Here is a 15,089-nt window from a genome sequence, read left to right as displayed (position 1 = left end):
GCACTTACATGGTTTGCCATATGTGGCTCTGCCTCAGGCCCCTGCAGACTTGGCTGGTGTTGGTCTACAGCCTGGACAATGTGGTCAGGGTCCTGGACCACGTATTGTCGTCACTCACCTGGTGGCAGAGTCCTGTATTGGTGTTGGAGGGAGTTCCCTTTGCGGCTCTATCCACATCGGTGACCCTCATCTCCGATGCCTCAGATCTGGGGTGGGAAGCCCACCTGGGCAATGTCAGCATGCAGCATCATTAGTTGAGTCCCTACGCATCAACATCAGGGAGCTCAGAGCAGTTCGCCTGGCCTGCCACGCCTTCTTACCTCACTTAAAAACAGGGTGGTCCAGGTCCTGATGGACAATACAACAGCTATGTTCTATATCAAGTGGGGCAGAACCACACCATCTGCCCTTTACGAGGAAGTCCTCAAGCTCTGGAACTACTGTGTACAACACGGCATCCATCTCATAAGAACATAAGAACATAAGAACAAGGTCAGACCAAAGTCCCATCAGGCCCCATAAGCTCTCCCCACAGCTGCCATCAGTCCACCCAAGTGGAGCCCATGACAGGTCAACCAAAGGTCAATCTGATCTCTCCATCTCCATCCCTCCATCTCTCCTGCCATCCATCTCCATCACCATTCTTACACCCATTCCATCTCTATCATCCATCCATTTATCCACCAGCCTTTGCCCCCATTTTTTTTCCAACATCCTTACCCCTTTTCTTTTCACTTCCTCCTCACCTAGCCATTTCCCTAAAGGAGTTCCACAAGTTTAGAACTCTTTTTGAAGAAGATTTATTTTTTTTTAATTTTTTATTTGTTTTATTATTTGTTTGTTCTTTAATTTTTTTAATTTTATATAATTATTTCTTTTTCTTAAATAACTTTCTCTATCAACTTTTCATTTATTCTCATTCTTCTCATCACTCTCTCTTTTCTTTTCTCAACTCTTCTTCTTTTTCTTTCTTCCTTCTTCCCTTCTCTTTTCCTCTCTTCCTCCCCTCCCCTTTTCATTTTGCTCTTTTCTGAACCTTTCTAGTTTCTCTTTATCTTTTTTCTTTTTTGATATGCACAGATCACATCTGTACATCTATAGGGAGATGTTATGATGGATGTATATTATATAATAATATATTCTTTTTCCTCTTATTCTATATTTATTTTCTCTTTCTTTTTTCCATTTTTTTTTTTTGCACTTCTGCACACTGCATGGACAGAACTAGAGAAGAATTCACTTCATAACTCCAAGATCTTTTCTGACATGTTGTATAGCCCCCATCATGTTGCCATATGGTTATGTAATATTTTTTTTTATTTTTTCCAATGTGCATTTTTTTTTTCACGTTATTTTTTTTTTTTTTTTTTTTTTTTGTTGATTTTTTAGTTTTTTTTTGAGATCTTTTTTCTCTTCTTTCTCTTTAGTTTCTTATCATCATTATCTTAGTTAGTTTCACTCTTGCACACCACACTGTTTACTCATTTCCATCATTTCTCCCAAATTGAATTATGAATAAATTGAATAGGATCACTGGGGGACTTGTTTACCTTTCCATTCATTAGAATTTACCCTCCATTCTGAGAATATTCCTGAAATTTTCCCCTTCCTTCTCACCCTCCCTTCCTGTCCTTCCTTTCCTTTCCTCCAGCTTTCCTTCCTTTCCATGAAGCTTAATGGACCTTTGAGGAAGCCTCTTGAAATCTAAGTCAAAGGCTTTCTTGGATCCCCCTTGTCACACATGTTTGTTCCCCTCTTCAAAGATTAAGAACTCCTTTGTAAGAAGAAGAAGAACATTTGTAGTTAGATTTACTGTTTTTTTTTACTATTTGTTATTTTTTTTTTATTTATGACTTTTGTTTTTTTATTATTTATTATTTTTATTAATTTACTAATTTAATCACTTATTTGCCTCTCACCTGAATCCTTTTAATTGCTTAAATTTTTTTTTTAAATTTTTTAATTATTTTAGCATTATTCATTCTATCAGTCATATTTACATTCCTTAGTACAGGTTTAGTTAATAGTTTAATAGTTTTTAAGTGACTTTTTCTTCTTTCTCTTGGAACTCTTTCATCTGGTCCCGGTGACACTTGTTAATGTCCTGTATAATTTAATCCCAAAAATCCTGAACTGTCTACCTTCAATTTCTAACCAAACCCATTTTTCACTCAGTCTCCAGCTCAGTCACTTCAGCCATCCTCAGCTCAGAAGCTCCTCAAGACTGAGGTGAAGACTTTATTTTTTTCTCTTTTTTTCCTTTTTTTTATTTGACTTAATTATTATTTTCTTCCTTTTTTTTTGTATTTTCACTGGTTGGCTGGCTGCTTCCTGTTGTTTTTGCCTAAAAAATTTTTTTACTTGTTTTGTTTTTTTTTTTTTTTTCTTTTCTTTTCTTATTACACTCTTTTCTTTCTCTTTTTTTCTTCTTTTCTTCTTTGGCTTTTTGCTTCTTAATTTCTTTCACTTTTACTTTTACTTTTTTTCTTTTTTTTTTCTTCTTTTTTTCTTTCTTTTTTCTTCTTTTTGGTTATTTTTCTTTTTTTTTTTTTTTTTTTTTTTTGTTTTTTTTTTTTAATTTGGGGTATTAATTTGTTATTAAAAATTATGGTGTCTTTTAAAAAGGCGCAACTTTTTCTTTCAATACTTTCTTTTGTTTTTTTAACTTTTTCTTTTTTGTTTAACTAATTTTGTTTTTTTCCCCTTTCCACAGTGGTGTGCAGTTGGGTGGTGTGTTTCCCACCACAGGGGGATGTGATGATGTGTATTTATTATTATTATATGGTCATTATGGTCCTACTCCCCCTCTGGACCAGACTCGCTCTCCCCCTCCAGGATTAAGGATAGAGTCGAGTCGTCCGCGCCCTTTGTGGTCCTGCTGCTCCATGAAGCCATGAAGCAGTCAAGTAAAATATTTCGAAATTCTTTCTCTCTGCATGAAATGTTGAAGTGAAATCAATATGGGGATGGGATAAATAAAATTATTATATATTATTTTGATATTTTCTTATTCTCTCTCTCTAATTTCATTTCATCATCATCACTACTCTGTGGTGTGGGTGGATAATATAATAATAGAATGTTTATTTTTTTTTTAGAACATGAAATTTCTATCCATAGAGACTTATGGAACCTGTGTGGATTCGCTAGATTTTTTACTCATTTTGAATACACACTTTTTAACATATAGTGCCACTCCTCCCCCTGCCACTCACCTTCCCAGGGCCAGGAATGCTTTGGCAGATCACCTCAGTAGGACCTTCCCGTCTCACGACGAGTGGTCCCTCCACCCAGAAGTGTTCAGCTCTATCTTCCAGAAGTTGGTGGACCTGTTCACATCCAGGCAGAACAGGAAATGCCACGTTTTTGGCTCAATTCGGGAAATCGACAGACTCCCCAGTGGACGTTTTTCTGCTCCAGTGGTTGGGGGCTTTGTTGTATGCTTTTCCTTCACTGCTGCTGATTCACATAGTCCTCATGAAAATCAAGCAGAGCGAAAGTGATCATCATAGTGCCACCTGGCCATGCCAGCACTGGTTTGGCATGCTGCTGGACCTCTCGGTGGCTGCTCCGTTACAGCTGCTACTCAGGCTCGACCTGCTGTCCCAGAACCACAGCAGTCCTCTGTATCTGAACCTGGCAGCACCTAACTGCTTGGCGGCTGCATGGTTAAATGCAGAGGAGCAGGAATGCTCAGCCACTGTCTAGTAGGTCCTGTTGGGAAGCAGAAAGCCCTCCACCAGAATGACCTACCTGGCCTAATGGAAGTGGTTCGCTTGTTGGACCTCGGATAAAGGTATTCAGCACGAGTGGGCCTTGCTACAGTTGATCCTGGACTACCTCCTGCATCTGAAGCTCCGAGGCCTGTCCCTTTCAACTATCAAAGTCCACTTGGCCGCTATTTCAGCTTTCCATCCATTGCTTGAGGGTAGGTCATTTTTTGCCCAGGACATGACTGCCAGGTTCCTCAAGGGCCTCGAGCGCCTCTATCCGCACATCAGGGACCCTGTTCCAGAATGGGACCTGAATCTTGTAACCACCCAGTCAACCAGGGCGTAAGCCACCTAAGCAACGTTCCTAGTTTATCCAGGACATCTGTAGAGTGGCCACCTGGTCGTTCGTCTACACATTCTCGTCTCATGCACTTACCCAGCAGGCCCGGGACGATGCTGGCTTCTGTAGAGAAGTGTTACAAGCCACAAGACCCTGAACTCTGAACCCAGGTCTGAGGATACTGCTTGTGAATCATCTAGAATGGAATTGACATGAGCAAGCACTCAAAGAAGAAAAAACGATTACCTACCTTTTGTAACTTGTTCTTCGAGAGATGTTGCTCGTGTCTGTTCCATTACCTGCCCTCCTACCCCTCTGTCAGAGTTGCTGGCAAGAAGGAACTGAGAGGTCATAGGTCAGCACCTAATATACCAACGCATGAATGCGGCACTCAAGGGGATGGTACAGACGACCCTACAGATACCAGTAAGGCAAAAGTTTCCGATGACTCTGCTTGTGGGTGCACACACACCTAGAATGGAATGGACATGAGCAACACATCTCGAAGAGCAACAGTTACAAAGGATAGGTAACTGTTTTTTCTCTTACTTGTAGAGCTTGGTAACTGAAAACATACATTTTTTTTCCACAGGGCTCAGCCAATATAGAACTGATGCACCTCTATTCAGAACTATTCCACAACTTGAAATAAGGAAAAAACCTGATAATTTCTGTAGCTGTTAGGCTCAAATGGTGTCTTTGATTCAGTGATGTAGTACAGCTCACAAAGCAGTTGACTCCAGTCTGCGATTCCTCTTTTATGGGGTTTTCTAATCTCAGTCCCACTGACTTCTGTAAATTTACAGGAAACTTTATTTAGATTCATTCCATAGATTGTCTGGGTTACGCTGCCAGCTCCATCTTCTCCGTGCAAGGCTGAGCTGGATCTGACTGGACTGGATCTTCCAGCTTCTAACTAAGGGCATATGTGTGTATGTGCAGGAATGTCTGCCCTTAACAAAGACTTCCACATCAGCTTCAAAACAGCTACTGTGCATGGATAACTACTTCTGTACACTTTCTAGTGTGCTGAAGTAGCATCTACTTGTTTGAAGCCACTCAAGTTTCTGTACGACCACTTCGTCTTTGAATGTTTCCATGTTAACTCAGAGCAAGTGAAAACAGCAGTTTTAATTATAGCAGTAAGGTTTTTGGTTTAACAGCGTAAAATGAAAAGAAAAGAGAAGAAAGGAGGTTACATGTTAGACACTGTCTCCTGCTACATCCAGTTGCTTAGTTGCATGCTGTCATGCCTCCTTGGTTTCTTCCTTTTCTGCCACTTTCTGCAGGCCAGTTCGGTCTTGCCACCTAATTTAGGGTTTATATCGCCAAGGATAAAGATGTATTTTAGAATGTTAGCTAACAAGTTCTAAAACTCCAGTTAGACAAGCAAGTTGTACCTCAGCATGTGAAAGCTGGCAGAGTTGGGGGAGCCTGTGCTTCAACTGGTCTAGCCAAGGTGCTAAAGTATAACTTGCCTTCTCTGCATTAGAATTTAGAATGTGCCAGCTAACACATTCTTAAGAACAACAAAACAAAAAAAGTCCACACCAAACACAAAACCCACGAACATCTTTTTTCCCCAGTTGGGACAAATCCTAAATGTATTTCAAATTTTGCTTGAATCTAGAGCAAGTGTGTAAATCCGATTATTCTTCTTTAGTAATGTTGCATCCTGGTGCATAATAATAGAATGATTTGTACCCTCTTAGAAAAAAATGACATGTACCTTATTTCAATTTCCTCAAGAGAGTCCTTAATACGAACTGCATTCCAGTGTCTTCAGTTGGTTGTGACAGACTTCCTACCAACAATGCCATGCACTTGCCTACAAATAGTTGTTGAAGTTGCAGGAAGCTTTGGACTTCACAATCAAGAACTAAACATTAGCCTAACATCAATTGGTTTGCTGGTGAGTTTCATTTGCATTCATAATGAGGATTAGTGTGGCTTTTATTTAATTATTTTTGTTAATGCTAGTTAATGTCTAGACTGTTATCCTGATAAAGGCCAGAAACTGCATGTCATTCTCTCATAAAACTCCCACTGAGGTCAATGTAAATGTAGTGATAAGAATTTGTCTTTAAGTAAATTATTATTGAAACAAACATGATTATGTAAAATGAATGGAGTTGCAGAGAGATGACGATTATCAACGTTTTTAGTAGAAACATTATAGATTTTAATAATCCTTTTCTGATGCTTCAGTTTGTATACATCTGTGTCTTAAGAGCCTAAAAACTGAAGATTGGAAATAAATATAGTTCTTGATATTCTGTTTGTAAGAATAATTAAATGTAATCCTTCTCTAATCAGTAGAGCTAAGAGTTGCTTAGGACATATTTTGCAGTACACTTTAAAATGGGCAAATTAGAAACACTGCTCCTTCACAATCAGAGCAATTATCAATGTGTATTTAAATATTTATTTTTCCATACATAAAATGTGTTCCTACATTTTTTTTGTTTGTAGTGGAATATTTCAGATTATTTCTTCCAAAGAGGTGAAACCATTGAAAAAGAGCTGAACAAAGAGGAAGCAGTATTGCAGAAGCAGGCAGAAGAGAAGGGAGTGTTGTTAAATCGCCCTTTCCACCCAGCACCGCCATTTGACTGCCTTTGGCTCTGTCTGTATGCCAAGCTGGGGGAACTCTGTGTAGATCCACGACCTGCAGTTAGAAAGAGTGCTGGACAGACATTGTTTTCTACAATTGGTGCCCATGGAACTTTACTTCAACATTCAACATGGCACACAGTTATATGGAAGGTACTGAGTAAAAAGCTGCTGTAGAATACAGCATCCACATTTTGGTAGTCTCCATCTCTTACACATGCTTATTGTAATACCAGTTTTAATTTTTATAGGATTTTTAAAGATAATATATAATTTACACACACAAAGTAGCTAGGAACTATTTTATCTTAAACTTTCTTAGAGCTTCCAGATGGTTTCTTTTTCCTTCTGTGCTGCCCCTAGGCTAGCTTATCACCATTTTTACATCATCTTTATTCTTTCCCCTGCCCCAAACACACACAGATGTGCTCATGAAATTGACACCAGTATTTCAGTTTGTAACCTCTGGTCTTGGACTGTTGTATTGCTCATTCTTACACTCTCCACACAGATAGATGCATGATTCCTTTGCATAAAATTTTGGTGCCCTTTGTGAGAGTAGCATGGTCATCAAAGACCCAGTTTTCCTTCTACCTCAGATAGAAAGGAAGACATGGATCTTGTTTCTACTTGGAAAAAATTAAAGCAACTTCCTTTTCCTGGGGAAGAGCACATGGAAAAAAGTAATTCCTTATCCATGTGACTGGGATGATCTAATAGGAGGCTTAGCTTTTCTGCCACTTCTGTTTCTGACCCTCTCCAGCTGTGTGTGAAAATCCCTTTGCCTAGAACCTGGGCAGACTGCTTGTCCCTTGTGGGACTCATGTTCCTCTATGATGATACCTAGCTTGATTCTGCTGTCATACATGCCATCTGCGTGGCACTTCAGACCTATTGATCTCTTGACATCAGCCAATCTAAAAGAGAGACAAATGCACATACCTACTACAGAGGCACTTCATAGGTTTCTCAGATTTTCTCTGTGTTGTCAGTGTGTTGGTCTTTTATTAGCACTAAGGATATTTTCAAAGTTTCTGATCATGGTGGTGATGGCCCTTCATCATCTCAAGATCCATGTGCCAGCCTATCCGATCAGCTGGCTGATTCAGGTACCCTCACTACAGGTGCTGAGAAGGCTGGGTGAAATAGAGGAATCCTTTGAGTGCCTTCTGGGACTTAACAGGGAAAGGGAGAAAATGTGCGCAATTTTATTATTTCCTTGTTACATTTACCTGAGTTGAAATATGTGACTGAAATAATCAATGCATCCTTTTTCTGAATATCGTAGGTTCTGTTTCACCTGTTGGATAGGGTTAGAGAGTCTTCCACGACAGCTGACAAAGAGAAGATTGAGTCAGGAGGAGGCAATATTCTCATTCATCATTCAAGGGATACAGCAGAGAAACAATGGGCTGAGACATGGGTATTAACATTGGCGGGAGTAGCGAGAATATTCAACACTAGGAGATACTTACTACAACCTTTAGGTAGGCTCTCTTAATGTTTGAGAACTGTGTGGTGTTTTGGTTTTTTACTAATAAAACTTGCACAGACAATTTCAGTGCTAGCAGTTGGCTCACTAGATCCCAGTTCTGTCAAATGTAGCAATTCAAATATTTAATATTATTGCCAGATGTTGTAATATAACTTTTTAAATTGTTTTGTGATAAGTTTTTTTTTTTTTTGGTTAGATCACTGGCAAAGTATTTAATCTTACAGCTGTATATTCTATAGTATCTGCTTTGAAAAGTGGTAACTGTTGTTGAGCCTGCAATCCCAGGTGCTCAGAATTAGAATTCTTAAATACCAAGCGCGGCTACATTTGATGTTAATTCTATTATTCCTGACTCCAGGTGTCAAATATTTGTTAAAATCATAATTTTGTAAGCATTTCTTGAATCATTGCCAAAAATGCTGGGTTTTCCCCTCATTTGCTGAGAGAGAATTCCTAACACAAAAAACATGTTCTGTAGTCTCAAACTATTAACAGGCCCTGATATTTTAACATTTATATATAGCTTTCTTCTGTCCTATTTTCTGCTGTTGACTTTTAAGCTGTGTTCTTGTAAAGTTTCCTAAATCCTTTACGTGAGCATCTGAGTGAACTAATTAATGGAGGGGAAAAATTGGGTGTCTTGGGGGGTCCACTAGCACTGTCAATGATGTACATAATTTAAAAAAAGGAACAAGGGAAATTTATTAAGGAAAAAAATTGAGACTCATTATGAAGTAGAAGAAATTGAAGATTACACTCTTTCAAGTGATTCCTCTTCCTCTTTATCCATCCACTTTCCCTCTGATGTTATTTTAGTTCAAAATATTTGATTGGCATCTCTTCACTAACTGAAATTAATAGTGGTAAGTCCATCAGTTCTTTCCTTCTAAATCTTTCCTTTTCTCTTCCTTCATCATTCTTTTTGTTTCTTCTCTTGTGTTTGCTGTTCTCCCTTTTTTTTTACCTTCTCTTCTCTTTCTTTTCTCTCTGCTTCTTCACCCTCCTTGTAGCTCTCTCTGGCATTCCTTACTTATTCTCCTCTCCCTTTTTATAACAATTCACCATTTGGGAATTTGCAAAGTTATTAGTATATAAAATAGGATTAATTAGCAAGTGCTGACACTGCTTGAACTGTACAACCATGTGTAACATACATGAGTTTACAGTCTAACATAGGCAAAATATTTCAGCTGAGTTAGGCTTGTACTCAGAGGGGTTCTAAGTTAATAAATTGCAAAAAGAACTTCATTTTCTAAGTACTGTAAAGTGTGAAATGGTATTTCTTAAATGCATTCAAAATGGAAAAATGATAGATTTAAGGAAGTATATAGTTGGTGAAAAGTAATTTCAAGCTGTGTTGATGAATTTTTGTCATCTACTTGGTCACATTGCCATGACAGACTGTGAGAAAAGGGAAAAGAAAAGTAAAATTAATATTTGATCTGCTTGTTTCCTTTTAATTAATTTTAATTGAATGTATCAGGCTTTGACTACATGTGCTATTCTGCAGATTCTGATACAGTAGAAATAATCATTTGAATAAATGTGATGAAATAGGTGTACTATGAGGTATGAAGTTTTCATGATCATTTTCTAGTCATGGATTTAAACTACCTAAAACCAGATTTAAGGTTGCATACATACTAGTGATTTATAAGTAAAAACATTGCAGAAATATTGTAATTAAAACAACCCCAAACATTGCAAACGCTGAAAATTCAGAGTTAAGTTTAAATTTAACAGAAATCCATACATGTTAAGCAGTGGAAAGGTACAGTTAAGGCACCCAAACAACCTTCACTTCCTCCTGAAGTGACAAAAATTGAAAATCTTAATGTGTCCTTAAAAGTCAGTTTAATCCATGACTACAAACACTATTATGTGCTACCAGAATTGTCTTATTGGGTTACTGAATGATATCACTACAGGTTGGACTTAAAGTTGTTTAGGTACCTGAACTGCGTTTTACCCTCTCTCCTGCCTCTTACTTTCCATTATGCACACCGTTCCACTTTCCTCCTTTGCTTTTCCCCCAAATTTCATTGCACGTCACCTCATGCATTTCTACTTCTGGTCCTTCCTGTTGAATAGATCTGGTGCAACGTACAGTTTTTTAAAAGAAATATTTAGGATTAATAGTCATTGTGTCATTATTGTTCATAACAGAGTTTCTTCATTTAGCTATATATGTTTTGAAGAGGATGCTAAATTTCTTCAAAGATCAATTTTTGTTATGAATTCAAACAAATTAACTAATTTACTTGTAAATTCCCAGAAAATTCATTCTGTACTGAAAGATTGAAGATGCAATTTAGAGGAGGGTACACTGTTTCTTCATTACAAAGTGATTGTAACCCTTCTTTAAATGCCGAACTCAATCTTAACTGTGGAACTGTGAATAGAACTTCCGTAATAAATACTCTGGTTTAACTCTCATCCTTTGAAAGGAAATCTGTGGTTTTGTCATGGAGAATTGTTGGGAAAGATCATGGTAACAATGACCCAATACAGGGAATTGAAGTTATGGACATGTTCTGTAGTAGCCACTTATTTAAACTTTGTAGGAAAAGGCCTCTACATTTATCTTTCCTTTGAGGACACTTCATAACTTCTTGCATATGTAACTACTCCTCCCTTTACCACCTTGTATTAAAATTCTTATTTTAATTTAATCTTGTTAGGCTTCTTCTATGTGTTTTCACACTAGTTTTAGGTGCGGTAACTTGCTGCCACATATTTCCTTACCTAGTTGATATAGACTGGGATTTTCAAAGGAGCCGAAGGGAGTTAGGCACCCAACTTTGAATCTTTTGAAAATTCCTTTCTGATGTCTGCAGGCCTCCACTCTGTGGCCACTATTCTTGTACTTTGTCTCTGTGAAGTCTGGTTTCTGCTTTCTTGCATTCTAGTAATTCTGTGCCATAGGAGAATTGGTCTAGAGCATTCTGGCCTCATTTCCCTGCTACAGTATACATAAAGAATTGGAACAAGTGAGTTACCATAGAAAACTGGAAATGGAAGACTAGATGACATGTTTAACAGCAGAATTATTCTCTCAGTATATTCATTAGCAACCCCCCCCCCAATCTTCCCATAGTTCCCATTTCATTTACTAAATTAAGTTTTGTGTAACTAATATATATATTCAAAGTTTTGTTAATCCAAGAAACCATTTTAGGTATTTCCATTAATTTCCAATTTAGTGATTGTGCTTCTAGTTGACATAATTAAGTTAGAAAGTAGTGCCTATCTCTCTTAAATAACTCCCTCAATATCTGGCTACTATACAACATGCCTATGACTCCATGAAGATATAATTATCATGGAATTTTGTTTCATTAAGAGAACCGTAGGAGCATATTGAATGGCTAGGGATCTGACCCTGCGTCCTTTATATACAGTTAACTCCTGTTGAAATCCACAGACATCTGGGCTTCAGCTTGTTGCCTGCAGGGATTAGAAAGGAATTTTTTCCTCTGATGCACAATGGCCAGATACATTATGTGTGGGGAGGGCAGTGGGGGAGGTTCTGGCTTTCTCTGAAGCATCAGAGATTGTCGACAGCTGGAGACAGGACACTGAGTGGGGTGGACCAGTACTCTGAGATAGTACAAAGAATCCTATTTCATAGATGCTTGGCTGGTATATCTTGCTCACATTTTCAGGGCCAAACTGATCACCAGTTTTTGGGATGGAATTTTCCTTCAGGTCAGATTGATAAGGACCTTGGAGTTTATTCAACTTTCCTCTGCAGCATGGGGCATGTATCGCCTCCTGCAATATGTACATATCTCAACTAATCAGTTCCCTGCCATTGTAAGGGCCTTGCATGTTCTCTGCGACAAGTTTAGGGCTTATGTACACTACAAATGCTTTGCTGGTATAGTTACGCTAGCAGAGCCCCTTAGTGAGATGCATCTTGCAGAAGGAGTTTTTCTGCTGGCATAGCTAAACCATCTCCCCAAACAACATGAGCTATACCAACAGAAGCCCTCTTCTGCAAGCATAACTACGTCTACACTGGGGTTTTCTGGCATAGTTGTGCTGGCTATGGGTAAGGCTACGATTTGGTCACGGAACCTCCGTGACTGCAGCCCTGGCGGCTGGGAGCTGCAGGGTCCCGCAGCCTCCTGAAGTGGCAGGAAGCTGTGCGGTACCCACGCTGCCTGATACAGTGGTGCCCCCAAGCTCCAACCCGCCACGGGCAGGGCGGGTACCCCGTAGCTCCCCAGCTGCAGGTGTGTGTGTGTAGGCGGGGGGGCAATGACACTGAAATGCTTTAATCTAACTAAAATAATTGGGTGCAGTATAAGGATTATCGGGGCGAAATTAAATGGTCTGAGATGTGCAGAAGGTCAGACTAGATGATCTATTCTAATGGTCCCTTCTGGCCTTTGACCCTATGAAAACGATGGTATGCATAATGCTAACAGGATCAGTCCCACTATTCAGGATAAAGAGAATGCATTTCCAATCATGTAGTGCAACATGTAGGTAGCAGATTTGATATAAGCCAGCGATACTCAGACTGAGGCTCACGAACCACAAATGGCTCTTTACTGCGTCTCCTTTAACTCTTTGCAGCACATATTAAACATTGTGTGATTTAATTATTAACCAATCTAAATTATTAACCAATAAGGATGTTTTTACTATGTTTTGTTAACCAATTAATTTATCAACTTGCACTAAGATATGAACTTGTTTGCTGTGAGAATAATACCTTCCTTTGAAAGGTAAACTTATACAGGAAGGTGGTATTCTCACAGCAAAATATATATATATATCAAATTAAACAATGAATTCACATTACTGTGGCCCTTTTGGATAATATTGATTGCTAAGTTGGCTCCAGAACCACTGAGGTCTGAGTGTCACTGATACAAACAATGATATAATTCTCCTTTATTTATGTGCATTTTTTTTTCACAAGCCAATTCTTTCAGAAAGCAGTTGAAGGCAGGTACCTTCCCCCTCCTCCAACTCCTATGAAATGAAGGGGCAAAAAAAAAAGCCTCAAACTGATTTAACCTTTTTTTTTTTTTTTTTTTTAAATAGGAGATTTTTCCAAAGCCTGGGATGTTCTTCTTGATCACATCCAGTCTGCAGCACTCAGCAAAAACAATGAAGTTTCCTTGGCTGCTCTGAAAAGTTTTCAGGAAATTTTACAAATTGTCTCTCCTGTCCGAGACTCAGAGAAACCTGATACGCCACCTGCTATTAATGTGCCTGCCCTCCTAGGGGCAATGACTGCTACTGGTCTGGGCAGATCATTCATGAGAACTGACTCTATAGGAGAAAGAATTGGAAGATATAATGAATCTGAGCCACCTATAATAACAGATGAGATTGAAGATTTAAATCTTTGGTGGGCTGCCTGGAACACCTGGTATAGGATTGGCTCAGAAAGTACAAAGCCTCCAATTACTTGTGAGAAATTGACTTTCATACCCAGCCAACCTTTTCTCACAGCTTTAATTCAGATATTCCCAGCTCTCTACCAACACATCAAAACTGGTTTCAGCATGGATGATCTCCAAAAGCTTGGTGTCATTTTACATGGTGCTGTTTCAGTTCCAATCAGTTCTGATGCCTCCCCTTTCATCCTGCCATCTTATACTGAAGCAGTTTTGACAAGTTTGCAGGAAGCAGTGCTTACCTCTTTAGACGTCTTACAAAAGGTAATAATACAGCTTTAGATGTCCTTTTGAAAGGTAAACCATACTATGTAGTGGTTTTTTTGCTTTACCACCTGCACTATGTTGAGTTAAATTAACCTTAGTTGCCTAGTTACTTCTGGGTTTATAATGTACTATTCTTCTGTAAAAGATAATTTTGCTTCTTTTGAAGAACAATCAGAACCAGAAGCTCACCTTGTCTCCTGTCCCTATTACACTAGGCTTCTTGCCATTCAGCAGCTCTATATTGACATGAATGGTGTAATCTTTAATAAAATCTCTTCTGTATCACTGTGAAAATACTTTATATTCAGTATTGTATGTTCAATAATTTGCTTGCTTGACTGTTAAGTTTTAGCATTGTTAATGGGCTGAAATGGAGTGGAGGCAATACACTCAGCCTTTGCAGGGGCAGCTTTTCTTAGGGGGCAAAGTCTGGAAGGATGGTGATCCTAATTTAAGGACTTGCAGTTGTGTAAAGTAGAGGAAAAAAAGCATCAGCTCTCTCTTCCTCTTCTCCTCTCTTCCCAGATCTACTCTATAACAAAAATACTAGTGCTTTGCTGCAGAAATTCTTATCAAAGACTTGGTCCCTGAAGAGCACCATTCATTTAAGTGAAGAGTTTCTGTAATAGAGCTAAAACGCAAGGCAGCAGATAAGGGTGATCTGTATGTTCAGATCACACAACTATTCTGTGAAGGAAACAATCTATTGATTAAGTGACAAAGAGTCCTGTGGCACCTTATAGACTAACAGACATATTGGAGCATACGCTTTCGTGGGTGAATATCCACTTTGTCAGACATGTAGTAGAAATTTCCAGAGGCAGGTATAAACTGATTCTTGCCTGCATATTTATACCTGCCTCTGGAAATTTCCACTACATGTGTCTGACAAAGTGGGTATTCACCCACAAAAGCTTATGCTCCAATACAGCTGTTACTCTCTAAGGTGCCACAGGATTCTTTGTTGCTTTTTACAGATCCAGACTAACATGGCTACCCCTCTGATACTTGAATCTATTGATTAAATTAGTTATACCAGTAGCCTTGATTTTCTTTTAAAATTTATCACTGATTAGATCTTGTTGCTCATACCTTTTAAATTGAAACCACCTGTCAGCACTTTTTCTTAACGTGCTGCAAAATGAGAGCTATGCTTAAAAAGTAGAAGGCATGGGCAGAAATGAAATAATCCTCCAGGAACTTTCCTGCATTTAAAAGAAATATTCTGGGTGGAGGAAAACAGC

At 38.6% G+C, this 15,089-nt stretch overlaps 1 protein-coding gene across 8 annotated transcripts in view; it reads left to right on the top strand.

Moving 5' to 3' along the window:
* MON2 (MON2 homolog, regulator of endosome-to-Golgi trafficking) overlaps nucleotides 1–15,089 on the top strand; it is a 163,172-nt gene that overhangs the window by 97,670 nt on the left and 50,413 nt on the right. For all 8 annotated transcript variants that reach the window (XM_039503322.1, XM_039503312.1, XM_039503343.1 and 5 more), the window contains 4 exons: nucleotides 5,803–5,965; nucleotides 6,526–6,819; nucleotides 7,955–8,153; nucleotides 13,220–13,842. In XM_039503322.1, coding sequence (XP_039359256.1) covers nucleotides 5,803–5,965; nucleotides 6,526–6,819; nucleotides 7,955–8,153; nucleotides 13,220–13,842 — 1,279 coding nt within the window. The remainder of the gene's footprint in view (nucleotides 1–5,802; nucleotides 5,966–6,525; nucleotides 6,820–7,954; nucleotides 8,154–13,219; nucleotides 13,843–15,089) is intronic.

The sequence above is a fragment of the Mauremys reevesii genome, linkage group 1 (genome assembly GCF_016161935.1).
Source record: "Mauremys reevesii isolate NIE-2019 linkage group 1, ASM1616193v1, whole genome shotgun sequence".
In the NCBI taxonomy this organism is placed as follows: domain Eukaryota; kingdom Metazoa; phylum Chordata; order Testudines; family Geoemydidae; genus Mauremys; species Mauremys reevesii.
The sequence above is the reverse complement of the archived record's forward strand: the minus strand, read 5'-3'. Positions and strand labels throughout refer to the sequence as shown.